The 26,080-nt window shown below is 33.7% G+C and overlaps 2 protein-coding genes across 4 annotated transcripts in view; one reads left to right on the top strand and one right to left on the bottom strand.

The window, feature by feature from the left end:
* LOC129746341 (uncharacterized) overlaps positions 1–26,080 on the top strand; it is a 583,019-nt gene that overhangs the window by 117,638 nt on the left and 439,301 nt on the right. The window lies entirely within an intron of this gene.
* Positions 5,876–11,872, bottom strand: LOC129746342 (mucin-2-like). Its single transcript, XM_055739957.1, has 3 exons — positions 11,639–11,872; positions 11,356–11,569; positions 5,876–7,059 (listed from the first exon to the last, which is right to left on the bottom strand). Exons 1-3 carry the CDS (start codon positions 11,784–11,786, stop codon positions 5,901–5,903), a joined length of 1,521 nt encoding a protein of 506 aa, XP_055595932.1. The 5' UTR covers positions 11,787–11,872; the 3' UTR covers positions 5,876–5,900.

Below are 26,080 nucleotides of genomic sequence, written 5' to 3'. Positions count from 1 at the left end.
GTACTAAATTTCATTGGACCTAGAACTAAAATTCCTATAAAATGTATGATTTTTTTCTAAATCAAATAAACAAGTTCATAAAAAAGGTTATCTATAATCAAATATCATCAAAAAAGAATAATAGCTTTTCAACAATTAAGAAAAAATAAATTTCTGTTGTGAATAAATCAAACACTTTCACTCTCCGTCATCTCTATCAGAATAACAATAGCTGAAGCTTTTTCGTAATCACTTATTTGTAGTTTATTTTCGCGAAGCTGACAAACAATGTAAGAAACGTTCAACGTTCAATATTGGTTCTGAATTATACCCCGATTGAAAATTCGCACATTTGTTGATTTGTTGGTATTGGAACAAAGTTTTGTTGAAGTGTGGTCTAAAAATGGAAATCATCAAAGAAGAAAGTCCCCTATTATTGGACCCTCCACAAATTTTCCGGGTTTTCAATACATTTCTTAAAAAATTGGATTGGACAGTAAAAAACAAGTGGTTTTTCCTTATTCAATTTTAAAAATTTTGAAAAATTTATCAGAAAGACTTTTTATGGCGAAAATCGGTCTGATAAGATCAAAAAGATTCTTTGTGTGATGAGGAGTATCTATATCATATGCTAGCATAAGGTTGCCAGATTGCCCGGTTTTATTCGGGTTTGCCCGGATATTTGACACAAAATTTGACATAAGTCTGGCTCGGCCCGGTTGCCCGGATTTAAGTTAGAAATGCCCGGATTTTGCCCGGATTTTTTCACTTTATTTGCCAAAATAAACAAAAAAAACAATTATTTTTTGTAAATTTTGTTATGCGTCTAAAGCGAAATTTTTTGAACAAATTTAATAAAAATAACCATTTTTTGAAAGCGTAAAAAACGATTTGAAAACTGCCGATGAAAAAAAAAATTTCATGTTTTTTTCCTGGATTTGTGTTAAGTAATTTCTGAATTTGGACCAAATTTGCCCGGATATTGCCCAGCTTTTTGGTCGACATTTAGGAAACTAATGCCTGGATTTTGTCAGGTTTTTAGATAAAAATAGCCTGGATTGTCCGGCCCGGGTACGTGCTGAAAAAATGCTTATGCTAGCAAAATTAATTATTGACAATTTTCGGCTTTTAAGGACTAAAGTAGGCTCTAGCTCCAAAATAGGAGCACTCACTCTACTTAGTATTCCGTATTTTTGAGTTCATCAGTTTCTTAGTGATTGTTCAATAAATCGATTCCCAACTTGGACTTTGTCAGTATTTATAAGTTTTTATTGATGAATTGAACTTGTTTCATTATAAATTATAAAGTCAATATTGTGAACTGCAAAGACACTACCTTCTGTGTTGATAACTGGAAGAATCAAATATAGAAAAAAGATCATGGTCAGAAATTTAAGCACTGGCAGTCTTGAAACAAAATTTAATAAATTCATCGCTTTATCAAATTAAATTAAATTAACTACTAGGTATGTGATTTGAATAAATTCGCTTTGTTTCAAAAGGAAATTTTTTTCATGTTTGATAATTTTAAATTCAAATCGTGAATTTAATTACTTTTTTTCCAAATTCATGATTTTTATGTCCGAAGTATTAAATTCTTGTTTTATTGAAATTTTAATTCGTATTCGTTTTCTAGTGATTCATAAACTTTGATTTCAAATTTCTGAACTAGACTGCTGAAATTTTTTTCAAGTTAATTTCTAATTCAGATAAGGAACATCTATTTAAAAAAAAATTAATGACTTCAAGAGGAAAATTATTGAAATGAATATTTGATTGGTTCTCATACAAAATTTCCAAAAATATGGCAAAATTGCAACAATTTTTGATGGATTTGAACGTAAGCGATTCGACCTGATAAGATGATTCATTGAATTTGAAAATAGAGACAAAATTAGATGGTATATTGCTTTGATTGACTCCTCCTATGTTGATAATTAAAGACTCATAAATTCAATAAAGATTTGATAAAGTTTGGCACACTTTTTTGATTAAAGGGATATCTACATCTTCTTTTTTTAAATTTTTCGTAAAGGGACTCCTTCAACCTTCAAACATCTAGTTTCGTTGAGTCTCAAAACATTATTCTAGAAGTTTAGCTTCCATAAAAAAACCTTTGCTATTTAAAAATATGCTGTTGAAATTAATTTAAAAGGGAACAAAAAATTTAACATACATATTTTTACGGAAGAGGTATCAATGCACACTGGGTCAGTTAGTTATTTTAAAACAAAAATAAAAAAATAATCGATAAGAGGAAAGGTTTGCTCACGTAGAGATGACAGTAGAAAAGGACACGCACATTCATGCTTGCGCAGTCATGCTAAAGTTGAATTCTTTTTACAGCTTTGATTTTTCATAAATTTATAACATAAAATAAAAATTGCGAATTTGATCCTTCCAAGCAAGACAAATTGTTCATTAGGGAATAATTGGGGTACTTGATCCCTTTTTCATATTTTCATCTTTTTTGGAAAGTTGAGCAACTCGTCGTCTATAGCATTTTCTGACAGCGTGTTTTTTCTGATTTATATACTCCGAAAGAACGATACTTGAACTAATAAATTAACTAGAATCAATTTCATGAGACGAAAAAAAATTGTGATATTTGTTTTAAAATTCAAGGAGACTTGATCTTTACTAAAGCATACTTGGCAAAAATCAAGCAAAATCCAAATATGAAACGTTCGTTTACTATTTTTGGCTAAATTAGTTCTCATTTCCCAGTTTGTAAGTGTCAGACAAAAAGAATTATAAAATTTTGTCTGCTATCGGATAGTAATTGCATACTTAAAGGCGCAACTTTCTGTTTTTTTTTTTAATAAAAACAGTTTTTTGCATCCTTTTTATCAGGTTATTTTTGGATAACTATTAGTTATTGGACAAATATTAGAATTTTTGTGAATTCTGATGAAAAATATACCTTTTTGAACTTCAGGGATCAATTGAACCGATAAAATGCATTTTAGAAAACTTTTTCTTAAGAAAATTGAAAGTTGACTATTGCTTTGGAAATATGGCCTTAAGAAGTTATATTTAACACTAACGATTGGCATATGAGAATAAATATGTTTATTATATTTTTCCACTTATGAAACATTTTAATGTTATTGAAAAATGTCTTCAAGCAAAATTTTGATAAATTTTCCAAACAAAGTTCAATACCTCAAAAAATATATGTTTATTTTTATTTTTTGATTACACAAATGTTGTTCTGATCTATTAAGCAATTTTTTCTAGAACATTTGATCTACCTAAGACATTCCAGTTTCGAGATATAGCAAAGGAATTAAGAGTTTCCATGGATTCTCATTCTCCCCTATTGAGAGAAAGTCTATTAAAAACGAATCAAAATGATTGCTTATTCTCACTTAAATGACTTGGGCACTTTTTTTTAAGGAGAGAGAACTTTCAAATCAAAGTATCTTTGATTTATCCAAAAATGTGCTAAGAAAACTAGAATATAACTTTTTTTTAAATTTTATAGAAACTTATTGCGTTAAACAAGACGTTTTCTTAATACAACATTTTGAAGCTGATTTCAAAAATACTTTTCGTTCTGAGCTATCTCAATTCCAATTTGACGTTAATCGTCTATAGATTTTTGGGTGGATTTTGCCCGTATAATATAACTCAAGTTGGTTATACTTAAACCAGCAATATGATTTTTATAAGACTAATACACCAATGTTCGAGAGTGAAAAATTGTAGGTATTAGTAATGTTTTTCTGTTCATTCTGAATATAATGTTAAATTTTTTGAATGGGGCTCAATTTACCAATAATGGTAGCTAAGATTAAGCTCTGAATGTTCATTGTTTAGTCACATTATGAAACCAAATAAATGTAAAAGAATGATTACCCAATTTAGCAAGTTTCTAGAAGCCACTGTTGAAAATTTATTTTTTTTTTCTTTTGTTTGTGATACCCAAACTATATAAACTTACTAAATTATTGGTATTGAGGGCATAAATTATTACCACCTATACTGACAGGTTGTTTATTCAAGGATACCAAAATACCGATAGTTAAAAAACTGCAATGTAGGCAACTATAAGGTTAATATTGCTTGAACTGCTACTAGAACTAGGTAAAATATTGGGATTAAGGGTCTTTTAATTAACAAAAAATATTTATGAAATGTATTATATCTCAATATGAAATTATTTCGAGAATCTTCCTTGAGGAAAATTATTTATTAAAAGAATTGATTTTCATAAAAGACTATGATTTTAATCCTAATCAGAAAGTATTCAAGATATCAGTATGAAATTTCTTTCCTGATGAATATAAATTCATTGCGAAAATCTTGCATGAATATACTCAAAATCCAGTACAAAGTTGAATATAAGTGTAAAACAATCTGAAAAAAATGCAAATTGAAAAAAGTTCGAAAAACAGCTAGTTTCTAAAATTCTGTGTTTCGTATTTGAAAAATCTAGAAATGCGAAAATGTGCGAAATTATGTTAACTCTTCAATCCCCTTTTCAAAATTTTTCTGGTATGACTTGAACAATGTTGACGGTTCATTGAATGAAAAGTACGGGTTTCACACCATTTTTTTGCATTTTTGTGGTCATGGTCTTTTAAAAATAAAAAAAAATCCTTAAATATGTTCAAAGTATAGCTTCTAAATTCAGGCTTCACTGACACTAAATGAAATTATTTTTTGAGCATTCTTTAGCTGATCTTCAGTCTATTTTCCCAAAACATGTTTTTTTCGGATTTTTTTCGTGGACTTTGAATAACGGAAGACTGAAATGACGTAGGTGAACAATTTCTGGAAAACATATTTAAGTTATTTGAGTTATAAATTTGGTTAAAAAAACGGTTGAGAAACAAACGAAATATATCGGTTTTCAGCGAGAAGTGTCAAATTGACACTCAAGCTCTGAATAGGGGAATTGTTCCTGGGCTTTCATGGTGCGTCCATATAAAAAGTAATGATGCAAAATTGAAGATTTTAAGAATTCATAGAAGGTCCCTGAAACAAATGTTTATTTCCACCCAAAAAAAGTTACAATCTGCCAAACTTCCAACAGTGTCATAATGACACTCAAAAGCGGATTAGAATTAAACAAAGTTCATCAGCGCTTCGCTGAGAAGATATTTTTTAGATTTTTTTCAATCCTCAGTAATAACATTTTCAATGCTTTATCTTTTATTCGACGATTTGTTACAGGGGTGCATCTATCCAGAAACAAACATATTGAAAAAAAAAATGTTTTAAAAAATATTGCAGGTTTCCAGCGAAAGCAAAAAGCTAGAATTTCAAGAACCTGTAAAAACCTTCAAAATCAGTTTTCATACTAATCCATTTGACGTAATTGAGGTGGGTGATAATTTTTACTTTCTATTGATTGATATTGATCAAATTTTCTGCAATGTAAATCCCACAACAGAAATCTCCAGGGGGAACAACTCAATTTTACCGAAACGAATCGAGCAAACGTGAACTTGAAAATCCGTGCGTATGTACTCTTAATTTACAAGTTGTTGTCATCGCTCGGCTTTGTTTGCGCATGCCGATCTCGTCTCGGGATTAATGAGTTCAGTCAACAGAGTCTCAGCATCAGGCCAACAGGGCTGGCCGTCACGAATGAACTCATCTATTTACCGAATCTAACAAGTCGTCAGATTCGTCTACGATAATTGTGATCTAATCGGTAGGTTTCGGAGGCGCTTGGGCGATTTGCCTTCAAGTTTCTTGATTTGGGAAGCTGATCATCAGTAGCTGGAGACATACATATGTTGTAGAGATTTGAAAACGTGTGTTGGACAAATGTTTAGCGGTTTGTTTACAGCTATCTCATCAGCGACAAATTTGGCACTAATCAAAAGTCATGGTCATCTCAGAGGAAGAAGAAAGAAAAAAGTTCCAACATTTATCCTAATTTAGTCAACACTTCAACTCTCTTTTATTTACCGACAGTCTTTGCACATCGTTTGAAACGCGTAGCTGGCAGGGTTAATCAGATTTGGTGCCGGTTGTTGTTGGGTGCCAAAAGTGGCGGAGGTCGCGAACCCCGTTCGACCTCCGGCATTAAAGGCCGACGAGAACGATCCGTAGGGAAGGAGGATGGGCACATAGATAAGTAGCGGACCGTACTGGCGATTGAGCCAACTTTGACAGCTGGAAGGTGCCGACGAGAGAGTGTCGTTTCGGATGGCTTGCTGCAGGGCATGAAGGTTAGCGGTTAGGTCCAGCACCTGGGCGTTGAGGGTTTCCATCTGAGTCATCAGGGCCAGAACGTTCTGCTGCGTGAGGCCACAGTCACCTCCGTTGATGGGGTAGACGTAACCGTTGTAGGGCCCTAGATTCGGTGGGTAGGCCGGACATCCGGATGGAGGATGAGGAGCCGGGGTTTCATCTGGGAAGTTGTCGTTGCTTGGTGTAGAGTAGACGTAGCCGTTGTCAGGAGATTCCGGAGTTGGCGGAGAATAGTTCCACTGATTGTTTCCGGTCGGAGTTGAGTTTGGTGGAGTATTGATCGGGGTGCTTGGCGAGGTATTGGTGTTATAATTTGGGGTAGAGCTTGGTGTTGGCCTCGGTGTAGTATTTTGTGAATTATCTGGCGTAGAACGAACTGTTGTTTGAGGTGTAGTAACTTCAACAGTTGTTGTTCTTTGAGTTGTGCCTTGTTGAGGAGTTTCCTCTGGAGGAACCAAAGGATAATCGGGAATATTGTTATTATTCGACGTAACCTGACCGCCATCCGACAAATTTGGTCGCGTTACTGGCGGACTTCTGGTAGTTACTACTGGTGGACTTCTAGTTGTTGCCACCGGTGGCAACGTAGGTGGCGCCACCACTACCGAGTTACCATTATTAGAGCCTCCAACATTAATATCTCCTCCTGCGCCAGGTGGTGGAAATTTCGGTGGAAGAGTGTTGCCAAAGTTATTATTGTTGCCAAAATTATTGTTGTTGCCGAAGTTTGGTGTTGTGAACTTTGGAGCCGGGGTGGTAATTGTGAGAATTTCATTCAGCCTACGGCAGGAGTCGGGCAAATAAAGATCGTTCCAAGCGACCACCTTTTCGTCCAGTTTTCTGTCCTTCAGATCGTTGTTCAGTTGGTTACTGAAAAAAAAAGTTATAATATTAAATCATTGATATGAACTTTATAATGTTGAGTTTATCAGTCTATCGCCCTTTCTATCATCAGTCACCAATTAAAAAAAAACATTTTATGTTAAACCGTCGAGTGTCTTTTGTTCTGAAACTATTATTGCAACAATGTTTTAAACAATTTCAAATCTTTATTAGATATTTTTCTGTTAACTTTCGAATTGGAATTACAAATATAATACTGTTTCATGCATAACAAACGGAAAAGTCCTCCAAATGAAAAAAAGCCAGTTTTGTCCTCAAAACTGGCTTTTGTGCCATTTGATAATGATTATCAGATTTTTATTTGAGTATATGTGATTGGTGAGTTGATTTTAAGCTTTTTTCCGGGAATTTAACACCACGGTCATTCTTCCCAACCGAGATTTATCTACACAGTATCTGGCATGACCACCTCGGAATTGATTAAAACTTTGTTTGTGTATAGTCCTCACATAGTTAAGTGGCATACTAAGTTTCCCCAAAAATTTCGTAGCGATCGAAAATACTAGAAGCGATTTGAGAAACATTGATATTGGTGTACCCCAAGGAAGCAACATTGGTCCGTTACTTTTTCTTTTGTATGTAAACGATCTTTGTAATTTACCACTTAAAGGCACAGCTCGATTATTTGCTGATGATACAGCTAATTTTTATTCAGCTGCATCAACGAATGTTATAACTCAACAAATTGAAAATGATTTGAAGTTACTATCAAAATATTTTAAATGCAACTTGCTTTCTCTAAACTATACAAAAACCAAATATATGTTGTTTCGTTCTTCACATAAAAAAATACTGTCAAATAATGACCCAATTATGGATGGAATTGTTATTGAGAGAGTTCATTACTTCAAGTACTTGGGAATTTTCTTGGATGAAACACTTTCTTGGAGTTGTCACACAGAGAACCTAGTAAAAAAAAATTTCTCCTCTTTGCGGTGTTTAGTGGAAATTAAGAAACTTAGTGCCCCAAAATGTTCTTTTAAAGTTTTACTATGCATTTATTCAGTCTCATCTAAACTATCTTATTTTGATATGCGGAAGAGCCTCCTTGTCACATCTTCAAAAACTTCAGACCCTACAGAATAGATGTTTGAAAAACATCTTCAGACTACCCCTGCTTTTTCCTACCCACTTGGAACGCACAACATTCTTCCAATAACCGAACTGTGTAATTTGCAAACCGTTATATATGTTCATGATAATATACACTCGAGTAGCAATAACCAAAACCTTAATTTTACTACGGGATTAAGAACCCAGAATACCCGTCAAAATAATTACCTGCAACGAAGCCGATTCATGACATCTTTAGGGCAAAAAATAATTTCTTTTATAGAACTTAAGTAAATCTAGCATAATATTGGATTAGTTAACATTAAAAAAAAGAAATGGATATCTTTAAAGGAAATTTTCTTCCATTGAGATTCTTATCGTAATCTTGTTTAATTATAGCATACATTTCCTCGCAGTAAATAATAAACTTTTGTGTTCTCAGCATGATTAAAATTTTGTTCGCGTTGAAGTATCATTGTTTTGCTGCCAGACGTGCTGAGAACAGTAGCGTCCATTACCAGGGGGCTCAATTGAGCCTTTTGGTGTGAGCGAGTGTGGTGGGCCGCTACAAAAAAAATTGTCTAGGCTAATCTTCGAAAAGGGCTTTACTTTTTATGACAATTTCTAGCTCAAAAATTACAATTCCTACCCAAATGAGGTCTACGGGAAAATTTTTGACAAATGATTGAATTTATATAAAAAAAAATTACAAAAAATATTTTAAAATGCTACACAGAAATAAATGCATTTTGAAAACTAGAACTCAATTAACCGAAAAAATACCATCTCAGAAATTGATGATTTTTTTAGACGGGTAGTGATAATGTCGTTCGTACATTGCACCTTGTGCATATTTATAGAGCAAAAACTTTTTCACCTATCATTTTTGCCCAACAACTCACGAATAAAACAAAATTAAAACAAATTGTATTTGTAACTATATGATTTATTATTTTAAAGTACTCATTAATAGTATTCGCATTAAATCGTAGCTTTAGAAAAGTGGCCCTAGCCTAAAGGGCGAGCTTTCATCAATGGTTAAAATTTATGAATATGTTTAAAAGTCTGGTAGATCAAAGTTATTTAGTGATGAAAATACAAAAAAAATTCCAAAAAAAACAGTAAGCAATAAAAAGTTCGGATCAAATTTGCATGATAAAAACATGAACTAAATTTGTGATTTTGGTTTGAAATTTGGCTTAATAATATCGTAATGTTAAACAATACACCGAGAAAACATAGAATTTTGTGCAGATTTTTAAGGTGAATATCAGGTACATGTTTACCAGGAAATATTCTTTATAAAGAATCAATTCCATAATGAAAACACTGTGGATGATTTTTAAGAAATTTGATTCGGGATATTTTGCATAAAACAAAACTTAGAAAATTAGTTCAAATTATTTTTTATATTTGTGATTTTCAGCTTAATTGTGTGAACAAACTAATTCTGATTAATAAGTTTGAAATCTGGAAATAGACAAGCAAATTTTTAAGCTCATGTTCTCACGAATTTCTCAACGATTTTATGTTGATTGAAAAACTCAATCACAAAATCACAAGCTAAATATTTTTCTGAATTTTAAATCTGAATTCTGAAATTAAATTCAAAAATTGAATTTGGAATCTGTTTTCGAATTTCTAAACGATTACTGAAATGTACAAAAAGACGATTTCCGAATATAAATATCTACATATGAAAATTACCTTTTCATATAAAAAAAACGATGAGGATAGAAAAATTTAAAAATAATTTCAAAACAGATTAAGTTTAACATTTTTTAAGAAATTTTTTTAGAAAATGTATAACAGACATAGATTAAAATATTTTCAAAGCAAAACTGATCTTAGTCTTATTGAGAAGAAAATCACAGTTCATTCAATAAGGATCTTCTGGTGGTGATCTAGGCATATCTTAGAGAATATACTCTTTGGATTATCTTAATTTTCTTCCTTTGGACAAAATGTTCAAAAGTTCAAAACACTTTGATAATTGACTTTTATGACTTTTTCGGTGAATTTAAATGTTCTTTTAGTAAGAAAACATTTCTATATTTTGAAAATTATAGATGGATTTTCGAAATTTGAAAAAAAAAATTTCATAATAGTTGGTCCGTGCTGAACAAAAGTTAAGTATGTGATGAAAATGCTTCTTAAAAATTCTACAGGCTCATCTACAGGCCTATAGTTTTCTTCTAATCTTCTTCTATCCATCTATAATTTTCAAAGTCTTGAAATGTTCTTACTAAGAGAACATAAAAATTTACCTATAAAGCCGTTAACAATAATTATCGAACAAAAATCATGGTAATAATCTTCATTTATAAAGTTCAAAACACTTTTTGATACTAAAATTTAAATAACCTGAGTTACATAACTCTTCATGATAAATATTAACGAATTATCAATTGAAAATGGAATAATTTACGAAAAAAATCGAGATTTAGTCATTGGTATCATTACATGATCGGAAAACTTAGCTTCGGGAATGATAGTTGGCGCCAGGAGCTCTGGGCATCAATAATGTTCTCCTGCGCAGGGGGAGTTTTATCAGCTTATCGGTGCCTTAATGACATTGATTTTTATAAATTTTATGCTTGTTTTTAGATTATTTTGTGGTTATTTAATTTTCTATAATATATATTTTATTAATTTGTTGATCCCTGTCTTCAACAACAATATATCTGGCAGATGAAAAATTAATTCATTGATTTCCTTCTAGATTTGGAAATTTTCGCAAGACCATTTAAAAATTTTCAAAGAGTCTAAACTGAGTGCTCATGGAAACGTAAAAATAACATTTAAGACTTATCTCAAATTGAACATATTTTTCAAGAGAACCGTATAAGTTTATGTGTAATACACAAGGTAGAAGTCATAGGGAAAAATGTAACAAAGCCAACCAACTCCCCCCCCTTGATTTAGTTATTCCTATGGTCCTGATGCCAGACTGCCGTAAGTGTATATTGGTCATATTTTGGAGGACACAAATTCAGTATTTTTTACAGTAAAAATTATCTAAGATTGTGAAATCAAATCATTAAAAAAAAAAAATGGTTTCTGATGAATATAAGGAAATGGCATGAGTTCACTCAATCATTTTTTTTTAATCCTTTGCTCCAAAAATTTAAGCTTTATGTCTCAGAAGAAACTTACAGCCGTAAACTGAAATTAAATTTCCTGTAGGAACAACTTTCATCATTTACTTACATGCTATTAGCGACACGTTCGGTGAAAATCTTCGTCGGCGTGTTGGGCGCCACCAGTCGATAGCCAAGCCGATCGGCCACATAATATACCAGATGCTTTTCACCATCCGGGTCGATGTACCCGTAACATCCGTACGTTACATCATCCGGACCCTTGGCCTTGTGCTGGAACTGGCTGTTCTCCTTCTGCACCTGGTAGCCATAGTTGAATTCGTCTGCAAAATCACAATTCACCACAATATTAAAGCTTCTGCACTAAACTCACATTAAAAAATCGCACTTACTTTTCTTGACACTTTGCTCATGATACGATTCAGCATCCTTCTGTTTCACATCAATGGTGAAATCATCGGTATCACTGGCAGCCTGAATGCAGCCGGACAGAAGCACCAGAATCACTATTTTGCAAATTATTTGCATTTTCGTTTCCATTACCCCAGCACCCAATTTAAAAAAAAACTAATGATTTCGTAATTTCAAAAAATCTAATCTTAGATTAATAGTCGACACCGGTCAACCTCCGAATCACGCAGTGAACTGACAGTCAATTCAAGCAAACCCTCCCAGAAATAAGTTTTGGGCCTTTCGGGGGTGAATTCCAAGTTCTAGGCCTGAAGGCAAAAGAGCCAAAACGAAAAAAAATCTTCATCATTTCACACATCATTGTTAAGGCGCATCTCTAATGGATAAATATCACCGAATAGTGAGAGAGATAGTGAGACTGCGCACACGAGCCAGTAGAGGTGAGGTACGTTCATGCATGGTCCAAAATCCGGTTGACGATCGCCGATCGGTGCGTTGTACTTGACAAACCGATAATACTTAGAAGCACCACCAATAGCAGACTCGTTTGTGGCCAGACGGGAGCATCGGTTTCTTCCTCTTCCTCCAACTATGCCATCCACCCACAACTAAACAAATGATGGGAGATTCCCACCAACAATGTTCAGCACAATGAATGACCAAAACAAAGTGGTTCCCAAGTTTACTATCCTAAGAGTGATGAGATGGTAGGTATGGAGCCTATGGTAGAGATACGAGATATCTCCTTAATTGATTCAACGGAGAGAGCGAGCTAAAAACGCATACTAAGTAGAATACTCATTTTCTCTCATATTTCAATAGATAGGAGTCTGAAAACTATATGCACATTGAGCGTACATTTGCTTTGTATACTTGAGATAATTTTTTGTAAAAATATTTCACAGTTATTGAGAAGATAATTTTATAATAAAAGTATTCAATATAGCCGATTTTCGAAAACCAGGAGGGCTTAATGCGCATGTTTTAAGCTTTAAGCTACATATATTTTAGTTCCACTTGCAATATTTCGTATAATTTAATTGAACTTATGTTTAGTATACGTCATGGCTAAAATTTTGACGAAATTTTATATATGTATCACTATTTTAAAGTTTTTATGAAAACACTAGTTTCAGTAATTTTTGTAATGTTTGAACCTTATTTTATACCTTTGCTATTAAAGAATTCAAAAATTTCAGGACGTCATTTTGAACATGAATTTAAATATCTATTTTTATTAAAGTTTAAAATGCAAGTTCAAGATATAAAAACTATAGAAGCATTATTTTTCAATCATTGGGTGATATCTCTATTGCTTTTTTGAAAATTGGAAATTTTATTAGTAGAGTGAATAAATAATTACCCCGGTTTGACCCTGGTATTCTTGAGCTCTCGGATAGATTGCTTGTTGTATGCTTTTTATATTTACCCAGATTGACAAAAATAAGGAAGGTTTAAACGATTTTATAAATTTGAAATGCTAACTATATTAAAAGCTGCGAAAAGACTTTTTAAGGATTCTAAGCTGAGGTTAGTAAAAAGCGTACCGATGAATTTGATAATAATATCACACAAGACATCAATTGTTTTATTAATCGAACCGATAAGGAATTTATAACTTGGTTTTATTACAGGGTTCAACAATTGAACTGCTACATTACTTCAACAGTAATTATTTCGTTGCACACGAAACAGTATTGAACGACCTCTCGTCGCTTAATTTACATTAAGTCTTAGCTATCATTGGATGAAAGTGTTACTTTTGTAATCAGGTGTTATCCGGAAAAATGGATCTCGAACAGAAAAGTAGAAGGACATAGTTTGTGAGCTGTCCGATATAAGTGTGTGCAGAAGTTTTGTATAACGTACAGTTGAAAGATACCTGGAGACCGGAAGTGCCAAAAAACAGTATGGTGGGGGACGCCGATTTACTGTACACCTGCCATGGCGAAGATCGTCAAGAAGCGCCTTAAGAGAAATCCTCGTCGTAGTGCCTCTAAATTGGCAGAGGATTTCAACATATTGGATCGAAGTCTCCGTCGGATCCTGAAAGATAAACTTCCGAACAGGCCCTACAAGATCCAAAAGGTTCAAGACCTTACGGTGAAGCAGAAATAAGAACGGGTAAAAAGTGCGAAGGCGCTGCTGAAGAGGGGTGTGGAAGGAAGGTTGAAGAATATCGTGTTGACCGACGATAAACTCTTCGCCGTACAGCAGTTCGTGAATTAGCTGAACGACAGAGTTTGGTTACCAGACAGATCACGAAGCCATGCCGAATTGCTGACGGCCACCCGGCGACAGAAACCAGCATCGGTGATGGTTTGGGCCGGAATCACTCGTGATGGCCGAACTCCGCTGGTTTTTGTCCCTGGAGGAGTGAAGATCAACCGAAATACATATTGGGAACTAGTTCTACAGAATGTCGTCGAACCACGGCACGTCGACATGTTGGTTCCAGGGATTGGGTTTTCCAACAGGACTCGGCGTCGGCTCATAAAGCGAAGAAAAACCAAATTTGGATTGCGCAACATTTTCCAGGGATCATTTCGTGCTCCGAGTTGCCGGCGAGTTCGCCAGACCTGAACTCTATGGACTTCGCTGTTTGGAGTATGTTGGTGGCTGAAGTCTGCTCTGAGAAACATGAAGGTGTGGAGGTCCTGAAGCGACATCTCGTGGCAGCCTGGGATTAAATACCACAAGAACACCAGTGGGCCTCATACGATGCGTTCCTCGACCGTCTGCGGCGAGTGGTTAAATTCAAGGGCGAACAAGTCGACCTTTATCAGTTAATTTTGAAAAAGTTATTTATTTTCAATAGATATTGAATGAACTCGTAATAAAAAGTTGTTGTTTTGATCAATTTATTGTTTATTTCAATGTAGCACTTCAATTGACGGACCCTGTAGATCAACTCAATTGAAGGCATTTTTGCAAAACTTGCGATGAAAAATTGGTTCCATATTCGAGTGTCTATAATCCAAAAAAAAACGTAACATGTTATTATAGCATATAACATATTGCAACTTTTTTCCAATTTCAAAACGCCTGAAGTCTCTATATGTGTTGTGAGCCTACTTGGATGAATAATTCTACTGAAACAACGCAATCGTAAGATTCCCTTTGATTCAACCACGGTACAGGTATTTTGATACAAAAAAACGACAAGATTATTGCAGATTTTGATAAGAAGATTTAGGTACCCGGGTTTTAATTTAAAGTTGAATAGAGAAAAAAGCCAAAACCAATTGTGAAAGTATACACTACTGAAAATAAGTATAAAGAGAACATAGTTTTTACTGCTCTTATGTTTACAGTGTAAACAACTGTTACCGAATGTGAGTTAGTGTAAATGTAGTGGTGAGTAGAATATTATCTGTGTGTGAGAACGGGTTAGAATGCATGTGTGCGTGTCAGAGTATAAATATTTTCGTTTTGCGCCTGGAAAGAAGTAGAAAGACAGTTGTTTGCTTCTGTTCAATTTCGCTCGCGGAGGATATTTTTTACGCTGAAAGTGAAAAGTTTTGCTCAATACGAAGTGAATTGATGGTGACAAAGAAAAAAAACATCATTGGTGAAGGTTTTCACATTTTATTTAATATCTACAGGAAAAATGCCAAAAAATAGCCCTTTGAGCGATTATGAGAAGGGAAGAGTAGATACTCTTCGAAAACAAGGGCTAACCTTGCGTGAAATAGGCATCAGGATTCCCACTTCCATCTGTACCGTTGAGCCGTCAACACGTACGCCGGAGCATCGTATCGTTGCTGTGTACCTGCAGGAACATTTTACATTATTTATTTTTTCCTTACCTGTATTTCAATCAGCACTTTTCAGTGCTAAAATTATTTTCATTTTCTTTTATTCATATTTTCTCTTTTCTTTCCAGCATGGGGAAGTCTTCGGCCGGCTCAAGGGCCGGAAGAAAACGGATTGCTGAACCTAATCCAGGGCCATCTGCCAAAAAAGTTGAAATTTCCAATTCATTCGATGTCCTTCATAACATCGGTGATGAGGAAATATTCATATTTAATTCTGATAAGAGTACTAAGAAACCTTCTTCTTCTTCTTATACTCTTAAAAACGAAAAGATTCCACCAATAACGGTCACGATTCCTGACTTCAATGCCTTTCGAAAAGAAATCGTCACTTCCGTCAAGGATGTGAAGATTTCTTTTCAGATCGGTCGAAGGGGAACTGCTCGTATATTGGCGGAATCTTTTAATGATTTTCAAAAGGTTTTAAATTATTTGAATAATAAAAAACACCAATTTTTTACGTACGACACAAGAAGTGATCGTCCATTTAAAGTTGTACTTCGTGGTCTCACTGGCGATCAGACACCGGATGAGATCACAGCTGAATTAAATTCTTTGTTAGGTTTTTCTCCAATTCAAGTAATTCAAATGAGGAAAAGAACCAACACGAATAATACCAGTAGTGTTGGTTTTGCTCCTGAACTTTATTTGATCCATTTTAAAAAGGATCAGGTTAATAATTTGCAAATTCTTGAAAAGGCTCGTCTTATGTTTCATTGTCGAGTCAAATTCGAACCTTTTCGTAAATCTTCTACCAATTTTCTTCAAAATATTACGCAATGTCGTCGTTGTCAAGCTTTTTGTCATGGCACTAAAAATTGTAGAATGAATGCCAGATGCATGTTTTGCGGCTCATTCGATCATGAAAAATCTAAATGCCTTTTTGGTGGTGATAAGCCAAAAACAGATTTTTTTAAGTGTGCAAATTGCGCAGGTAATCATTCCTCGAATTCGCTAGACTGTCCCATCAGGGCAAAAATTATTGCTTCTAGGAAAAATCCCAAAGTTTCCAGAAAAGTTTCTTCTCCTCCTTCCTCTTTTTCGTCTTCACACGTCGGGCCGGCAAACAACCTGCCTGTTCGCGGTCAGCCTCGGTCTACATTGGAATCACGGCTGGGTAATACCCGAAGTGATTTTAATGTTACCTGGGCTGATTCTGCGCCCCAGACTCGTTGTTTATCGTTCTCAGAGGTGGTTGAAAATGGGTTGCCCTCTTCAGGTTTAACTAATAAAAATGGGAAAAAACCAAGTCTCAACGTTCATGCGAAGGCTTGGGAAAATCCCCGAAATTCAAATACTTTTTCTTCTCCTTCCTCTTCTGATTCTAACAATTTTGTTGATTTGGGTGAGATTACTGAGGAAAAATTAAAATTTTTGCATCAAAATTTAATGGAAATGATGCAACTTATGTTGAAAGCAAATTCAATGTTTGAAGCTTTCCAAACTTCTTTTAATTATGCTAACAAAATTATTATGACTTTACGATTCCCTCATGGATCCAAATAGATGTTTAAATATTATGAATTGGAACGCTAGATCTTTGCTGGCTAACCAAGACGAGTTCTTTTTATTTTTGAATACTCAAAACATACATATTGCTGCCATCACTGAAACTTTTTTAAAGCCAGACAATAACTTGAAAAGCAATGCTTTCTTTAAAATTTTACGAAATGATCGACTTGATCGACAAGGTGGGGGTGTAGCTATTGTCATCAATAGTCGTCTCAAATTTAGACTTCTTCCTTCTTTCAATACAAAAGTCTTAGAAACAATTGGAATTGAATTAGAAACTTCTATGGGGAAAATTATAATTGTTGCCGCATATTTGCCTTTTCAATGTAGCGGTGAACAGAAAAATTTTTTGAAGGGAGATTTACAAAAACTCACCAGAAATAAATCTAAATTTTTTATTATTGGTGACTTTAATGCAAAACACCGATCTTGGAATAATATTTCATCAAATTCAAATGGGAATATTTTGTTTAATGACTGCTCTGCAGGTTATTATACTGTTGAATATCCTAATGGGCATACTTGTATTTCTTCAATTAGAAATCCTTCCACAATTGATTTGGTTCTAACGGATTTAGGCGAGCATTGTAGTCAATTAGTTACTCATGCGGACCTCGATTCAGACCACCTTCCAGTAACATTTTCTTTATCCCAAAGTCCCATTGAAAACCCTTTAAAATCAACTTTTAATTTTCAAAAGGCTAACTGGGAGCGATATATGAATTTTATTGAACGTAATTTAGATGTAAACGTTCCACTTAATTCAATAGAAGATATTGATTTGGCTGTAGAAAATTTGACAACTTCAATAGTCAATGCTAAAGCCGCTTCAATACCTAAAGTTAAACATAAATTTAATCAACCTTTAATTGATGATGATCTTCAGTTTTTGATACGACTGAAAAACATTCGTCGACGCCAATATCAACGTACTAGAGATCCTTATTTGAAATTAATTTATTGCGACCTTCAAAAAGAGATCAAACGTCGTTTAAATTTCATTCGTAATGAAAATTTTACTAAAGCAGTAGAGGACATAAAACCCTACTCAAAGCCATTTTGGAAATTAACTAAAATTTTGAAAAAGCCCCAGAAGCCAATTCCTACTTTGAAAGATGGGGATAAACTTCTTTTAACTAATTCAGAAAAGGCTCAAAAATTAGCCCAACAATTTGAGTCTGCTCATGATTTTAATTTAAACGTTGTAAGTCCAATTGATGCTCAAATTTCCCTAGAATTTGATGATATTCTTTCTAAGCAAAATGTGTTTGAAAGTTCTTGTGAGACAAATATTGATGAACTTAAATTGATTTTCAAAAAATTTAAAAATATGAAAGCTCCAGGGGAAGATGGGATTTTCTATATTCTTCTTAAAAAGTTGCCTGAAAGCACTTTAAATTTTTTAGTTAAAATTTTCAACAAATGTTTTCACTTGGCCTATTTTCCCAATAAATGGAAAAATGCCAAAGTAACTCCAATTTTGAAACCTGGAAAAAGTGCTTCAGAGCCTTCAAGTTATCGACCAATTAGTTTGCTTCCATCTTTAAGTAAACTATTTGAGAGAGTTATTTTGAATAGAATGATGATTCACATTAATCAGAATTCCATTTTCCCTGATGAACAATTTGGTTTTCGTCATGGACATTCTACTACACATCAACTTTTGAGTGTAACTAATATGATTAACGCTAGCAAATCTGAAGGTTATTCAACTGGTGTTGCTCTTCTTGATATTGAAAAAGCTTTTGACAGTGTTTGGCACAAAGGTTTAGTAGCTAAATTAGCTCGATTTGATTTTCCTGTATATCTCACCAAAATTATTCAAAATTATTTGACTAGCCGAACCTTACAAGTAAGCTATCAAAATTCATGCTCTGAAAGGACATCCATTAGAGCTGGTGTCCCTCAAGGCAGTATACTTGGGCCAATTTTATACAATATTTTTACTTCTGATCTTCCTGATGTACCAGAAGGAAAAGGTAGAAGATTATTTGCTGACGATACTTTGCTTTCAGCCAAAGGTCGAAATTTACGGGTGGTACGCAGTAGATTGCAACAAAATTTAAATTCCTTTTTGAATTACTTGAAATTGTGGAAAATTTCTCCTAACGCTTCCAAAACTCAACTTATTTTATTTCCCCATAAGCCAAGAGCAAATTTTTTAAAACCTAATGAAAATCATTCCATAACTTTTAATGGGGTTTCATTAGAATGGTCTGATCACGTGAAGTACTTGGGACTTACACTTGATCGGAATCTTACTTTTAAAAATCACATTGAAGATATTCAATCTAAATGTAATAAATACACTAAATCTCTTTATTCTCTCATCAACAGGAAATCCCGGTTGTGTCTGCGAAATAAGATGCTCATCTACAAACAAGTTTTCCGACCAGCGATCATGTATGCAGTTCCGATTTGGTCTAGCTGCTGCGCAACGAGGAAGAAAGTCATCCAGAGGATTCAGAACAAAGTTCTGAAAATGATTTTGCGACTTCCACCTTGGCACAGCACCGAAGATCTTCATCGAATTGCAGGCATTGAATCTATCGAAGAGATGGCCAACAAAATCATCTCCAACTTCAGAGGCAAATCGATGCAGTCTTCCATCGCAGAGATTCGTTCTCTTTATGTTTAGTTTAATTTTAAGATAGTGTTTAGTTTTAAGTATAAAATATTTTTGCTATTACAGGATGTTCTCCTACATTAAAAACTTGATTGCGCTCAGCAAATTTAAATCTTATAAATAAATTTTTATAATCTAGTTACTTATAGGGCTATGAACAGTTCATTATTGAGCTGAACACCTAATTTAATGCAATAATGTAATATAAGTGTAATCATGATTTGATACAAATAAAGACATATTTAAAAAAAAAAAAAAAAAAAAGGCATCAGGATTGGTAGGAGTAAGGATGTGGTGCATAATTACCTGCGGCTAGGCGAAAAATACGCCACAAGGTAGCGATGTGGACGTCCATCTTCCCTGACGCTGAGGTGTAAGAGGGGAAAAAAACGACTGGCGTTCCACCAAAACCTGTCTTCTGAGGAAATCAAGGCGGAGATGAAGCTGACAGTATCTGGGCGTCGGATTCGGCAGGTTCACAAAGACGATCCTAATGTTTCCTTCATCAAACCAACGCCTGTACCAAGACTTCTTCCTCGTCACAAAAAAGCCCGTTTTGCTTTTGCCGAAATGTACCAATTTTGGGACCAAGAGTGGTCAAACGTGGTTTTTAGGGACGAGAAGAAGTTCAACCTAGACGGGCCAGATGGTTTTAGCAGGCGCTGGTACGACAAGAGGCAGAAGAGGCCAACGAGAGATAAACGAAACTCTGGTGGAGGTTCTGTCATGATCTGGGCCGACATAAGCATGGCTGTTAAGACACCTGTTTGTTTCATCTCTACTCGGAAGGACTCACAGATGTATTGCCAGCCATTAGAAGAAGTTCTTGTTCCATTTTCGGAAAATTTTATTGGCGAAAACATGGTTTTCCAGCAAGAAAATGCTGCCTGCCATGCGTCCAGAGCTACGAAAGAGTTCTTGGAACTTCATAACATCCCTCTTTTGGAGTGGCCAGCCTGCAGCCCGGATTTGAATCCGATCGAAAACGTTTGGGGGCTTCTCTCCCGTAACATTTTCAAGCATGGCCGAAGTTATAAAACGACTGGACAAATTAAAATGGCAATTCAGAACGAATGGTCTAATCTGGATCCGAATGTTTTGAAAAGCTTCATAATTTCTATGCCACGACGATTGCAAGAAGTCATTGCCAAGAGAGGCATTATTAAAGTCCTTTGTTTTTGAAAATCAGATCCATAAAAACGTGTTTTTCAAATAAAATAGTTTTTGTATTTATACTTATCTCCAGCCCGAAAAACCGTTTTTAGAGCATATTAATTTTAAGATGCATGAATCTTGCGAAACAACTGTATTTCAAGAAATGGCATTCTTCTATGAATCAATCGTGGACAAGTGTTGAATTGAATAATCACAGGAATGTACTGAATTCCCTATACACAGCTTGGCATTATACTTATTTCCAGCAGTGTACCTTTAATGGGTTTTCATTAATTTTTGTTATTTTTTATAACCATTGTGGTGACTTAAAAATACTAGTAACTCTAATTTGTAGCCAAAGACAAAGTTGTAGCCAAAAAATTTCCAATAAGCTTCATATTTTGGAATTTCATTTTCATATAAATAAGATCAAAATATTCAAGAAAAAAACAAAAAAACTGACATTCTCCGAAAAAAAATCATATTTTTCCATACAAAATTTCAAATCAAATCCCGAGTTATGAAAATTTAAAAAAAAAATGCAATTTGACACACCTTGATGTAGGCCTGTGAGCTGTTGTGTTAACTGTTAATTAATTTCAACACACAGGCAAATTCTCATTACAATTGTCATAAGATGCGTCTTATAAAACGCTTTTTAGAGTGCAGAATTGATTTTCATTTTGATTCTCAAACAGAGTTCTTATAAACACATTCATTCCATCAGTTATCTATTTCATCGTTGTTCAACAAAAATATTCACTAGCTGTAAAGTTATAGCTTTTTAGTAAACAATTTATGAAATTATGATTCTCTAAACTAGAAGAATTGATTGCAATTTATTTATTTTCAACTTACAATATGAAAGTAAACTTAAGATTTTTGCCATGATACCTAGTTTTTTGTTGTTGTTCATATTCGCTTATTCATATTAAGGGCAAAAGCATTAAAGCAAGCTAGTGTGATGTCAATTTAATGCTTAAAAAATATAGCAATTGTTATTCTGATTTATTGCTATGTTGCATTATTGCTATGTTGCAAAAGCATTGGGCAAAGCTGATAAAATGCTGGTTGCATTTTAAAAGAGTGGTATAATTCTAATATGTTGCAGCAATGCAGCCTAGTACTCGAGGGGGCTTTTATAAGGTAAAATTGCACTTGATTTGCTGATATAGTATAATTTAGCAAACAACAACAAACAACAAAAGCAACAACATCTCATTGAAGTAGGTGTTCATCTGAAGAATTCATTCGCGACATAAGATTAATTTCAAAGGTTTTTCTTATGGCGCCAGTTCAAATGGCATATATAATAGTATAGCTTGAATTCAATTTTTAAAATTTACCAAACAATAACTTGTAATAATCAATTAGATAGGTTTCACCAAGGACTAAAAAAATCGTATTCAAATCGGAGCAGCCAAGAAACAAAACCGCGCGTAGTTCACAAAAGTTCTGACCACAGTAGGTTCGCGACTCAGCAAACACGTGATTGTAGGGGATTTTTTTCAAGGGGAATCCGATCGCCAGAAAATCGTGAGCGAGCCGTGGCAGAAAACCTCGCGAGCCTCGCGATTCTGGTTCGTGAACCAAATTGGGAAACGCATTGCACACTTGATGGTCGTGTTTTCCGTTTCGTTATTTTGTCTCCACATGGTTGTTGATTGCGCCAAATGCAACGCGTGAACAGATGAAATAAATCGATTTTTCAAAGTTTTCATAACAATTTCTTGAAAATAATTTACAATGTTGTAAATTTAAACGATGTATATAATTTGTGAATTGAAGTGTGTCCTTTCTGATGTTAAACAACGTCAAATTTGGCAAATTTGTATATAGAGTTACGAAAGGATGCAATCTGGCCCAGTAACAGATAGAAAAAATATTGATTTAATTATCCGAAGGATAAAAAGTTCCTTCGCATCCTAAAAAGATGTATGGGGTGGGGAAAGGATAAAAAAATACAAGTCAAATCTCCTAAGAAGACGAATGACCAAGTTAGTTAAAATCCTCTATAAATAAATTAATAGATTAGAATAGAATGTTAACTCATTGCGGACCAAATACAAGATATCTTGTTTTTTCGCTTGACGCGTTTCCGAGCCGCACAAACCGGGCAATTTTAAATAAAAACCTAGCAAAATCCGGGCAAATAATTTTAAAAATGTCCATAAATCCGAGCATTATCTGGGCAAAAAAACTTTTTTGTTCATCAGAACTTATCGACAGGTTTTGAATCGTACTTTAAGATCCAAAACACCTTTCATGATTTTTTTTTCTCAAAAAATTCCGTTTTGGAGGAGTTTGTTTTTTTTTGAATTTCCAAATAAAGTGAATATAACCGGGCAAAATCCGGGCATTTTTCAATGAAATCCAGGCAACCGGGACGTCCCGAACTATTTCAAAATTTTGTATTGAATGTCATTGATGTGATTCATAGCTTAGTCATTGTCTTCAACATTTTTGATGTTATTCAGTTTTTCAAAGTTAAAGAGCCATCAGAAATACAGAGTTCAGAAATATTTCAAAATATTTTTCAGAACATTCTCATTTTGCAAAATATTTTCAATGGCATCTTATTTGATTTTCATTACTACTTAAATTTGACATACATACTACCTTTGGACTAGTGTGAACATATTCGAATTTTATTTTTAAAATATTTCAAATATGTACGATTTGCGATTGATATTTCAAATTCCTAATTTCAGTTGAAAATCCGAATGATGAACAAAATTTGAAAACAAATAATTCAATGTTCACGAATCAAAATTCATTTTTGAAAATTCCTTTTCTGGATTCAAAATTATACAATTGATTCAAAAAATTAGGATTGAAAATTCTTTCTCTTAAATTCTTAATTTCATATTCGTGATACTAAATTTGAAACTATACAATTTTAATTCGAATTCTGAGTTTTGAAATAAGTTCTACGAATATTTGAATCTAATTTGTGGATTAAGAATTCCCAATTCAAATAGTAAAGTGTGACTTTTTCATTCAGAATTGAGTCATCAGAAGATCACAATTCCTAAATAAGGATTCCCTATTCCAAAATGAACTTTTGAATTTGGAACAAGCAATTTTCAATCATTAATTTGTCCATTCCAAACTCTATGCAAAGAGTGAGAAAATATAAATTTTAATAGCAAAATTCGTATTAGCGGATTCAGAAATGTTAATATAAAATCTGAAAAACAAACTCCGTACTTACTAACAGTTCGAAACATAGAGTGATGAACCCATAAAAAGAATTTGGATAGTTTTGAATCATAAATAATGAATAATTAATTTGGAGTTATTCATTTTAAAGTTGCGTTGTGAATTTTGATGATGGAAAAATAATCTTCAGATTATAAGTAGATAAAAATGACGAAAAAATGGTAGATAAAAAAAATTGCAGAAATCAATTCAAGAAGCTCAATCGAAGGAAATTCAGACAATAAACGGTGATTTCAAATCCGGTAGTAAGATCAAGATCGGATTCAGAGTTAATGTTAGAGATTATTATAATTTAAAAATAACAATGCAAATTTGTAATTTACTTTCCGACGTATCATTAGTTCTATCGGTTTTATCATTGATTGAGTATCATACTCATTTTTTTTATTTAAAAAGATTTGAATTGAGAATAACATGAATTTATTGTAATATTTAAAAACTACCGTCCCGTTATTGTGGTCAAAGTCCGTTTTCGCTTTGACAAAATAAAGTACGCACTCTTATAATTTGGGTTTTTTCTCTTCTTGGAAAATTGTTTCGTCTTCTTATAAGTTAAAAAGAATTCAATTCTTTGCAAAAGCCGTTCGAACTAAGGGTAACATTATTTCTTCATCCTTTTAGGGGCATGTGAATAAGGTGGTGAAAAAGCAAGTTCTCGTAGATATTTGTATCCCTCAAGCCAAAACCCCTCAAGAAAGTTTTTTTTTAAAGAAAAATTACTTGAAAACTCTTCTTTATTATTATTATTATTATTATTATTATTATTATTATTATTGAATTAATTTATCAATTTTTTATGACATTCACTTTAATCCAAAATAATCATTGATACGTTTGCATGTATTTTCTTATTGAAACTTTACATATGGAATCGTGGTTGTCTTTTCCAAATATAAAAAACAGTTATGGAATTTTACACTCAACCTCTACTACAGGAATGTAGTGATTTGGATGAAATTGTAAGGCTCTAAAATTTGATTTGATTATTTATTCCTTAAACGGTTGTTAAAGATCATTATTAGGGCCTTCTTGTGTCCATTCTAATCCATAATTTTGTCAAAAAGCTTTGTTTAATTCAATTGACCACCCAGGAGTTGACATGGCAGAATGAATTTGATTTAATATTTAGAGTTTCGTTCATCTTAAAACGCTGTAAGTTATCAAAAAAAAAAATTGTTTTAATAAACTTAAAAATAAAACAGAAATATTCCATACAATAATTGAAAGAACAGTGGAAAATGAAAAACTTCCTGCTGCTGCTTGAAGCACAATTTATTACCCGTACGCGTACCTAAAGAGACGCACAGCCTGCCTACGAAAGAAAATCGAATAACCACGCGTTCCCTTCCAAAAAAAGTTCATGAACCTTTTCGCTAAATGGTTCGTGAGCCAAAATCGCGGGGGAAAATTTTCATGTATGTTACGATTTCCACGAGCGAGACAGGATTCAAAATCCAAAAGAATCGTCTGTTGGTTGGACTGCCTCGCTCGTGTTTCCTATGGTTCGCGAACCTAAGGGATTTTTTTTCACAGCCTGCTCGCGCTTTGGCGAACCTTTACGGGTAAAAATCTCAGACGAGCGGGAATCGCCACTCGTGTACACGATTTTATTAGTCCTTGGGTTTCACAAATTATTTTTGTCCATTTTGCAATTATGTATGCATTTATATTCAATTTTTTTTTTTGTATTTTTCAACACCGGCTCTGGAGTGTCCGCTTTGTGCCAAAGTGTTAATCATCTGGCACCTGAGAAAAGTGTTTTGATTAATATCTTTTATGAAATATCTACCTGTCCAATAAAAACTCACCCTTGACTTGATGCCTGGTTGCTAAATATATAGGAAAATATTTTTTTTATTTATCGAACCAAAATTATTTAAATCGAGTCACGTCTTGCTTCAGCGTGCGAAAACTAACAGACTTCAATTTGACAACTCGAATGCTGATTTTCCAGCAAACTAGACCAATTGCTGGAAACTTCATCAATTTGATAATCGATTGCTGATTTTTCAATAAAAATGAGAAGAACGCGACCGATTGCTAATAATTCTAGCAATTAAAAAACTGATTGTTGGTTTCCAGCAGAAATATTG

This window comes from Uranotaenia lowii, chromosome 2 (genome assembly GCF_029784155.1).
Source record: "Uranotaenia lowii strain MFRU-FL chromosome 2, ASM2978415v1, whole genome shotgun sequence".
Classification (NCBI taxonomy): Eukaryota; Metazoa; Arthropoda; class Insecta; order Diptera; family Culicidae; genus Uranotaenia; species Uranotaenia lowii.
Note: the sequence above shows the minus strand (reverse complement) of the source record. Positions and strands in the feature narration are given on the sequence as shown.

Bases quoted from the DNA above. Each gene is read 5' to 3' on its own strand.
- LOC129746342 (XM_055739957.1), bottom strand. From the start codon at position 11,786: ATGGAAACGAAAATGCAAATAATTTGCAAAATAGTGATTCTGGTGCTT. The intron at 11,570-11,638 runs GTAAGTGCGATT...GTGATTTTGCAG, and splicing joins TGAGCAAAGTGTCAAGAAAA to ACGAATTCAACTATGGCTAC. The intron at 7,060-11,355 runs GTAAGTAAATGA...TTTTTTTTTCAG, and splicing joins GAACGTGTCGCTAATAGCAT to TAACCAACTGAACAACGATC.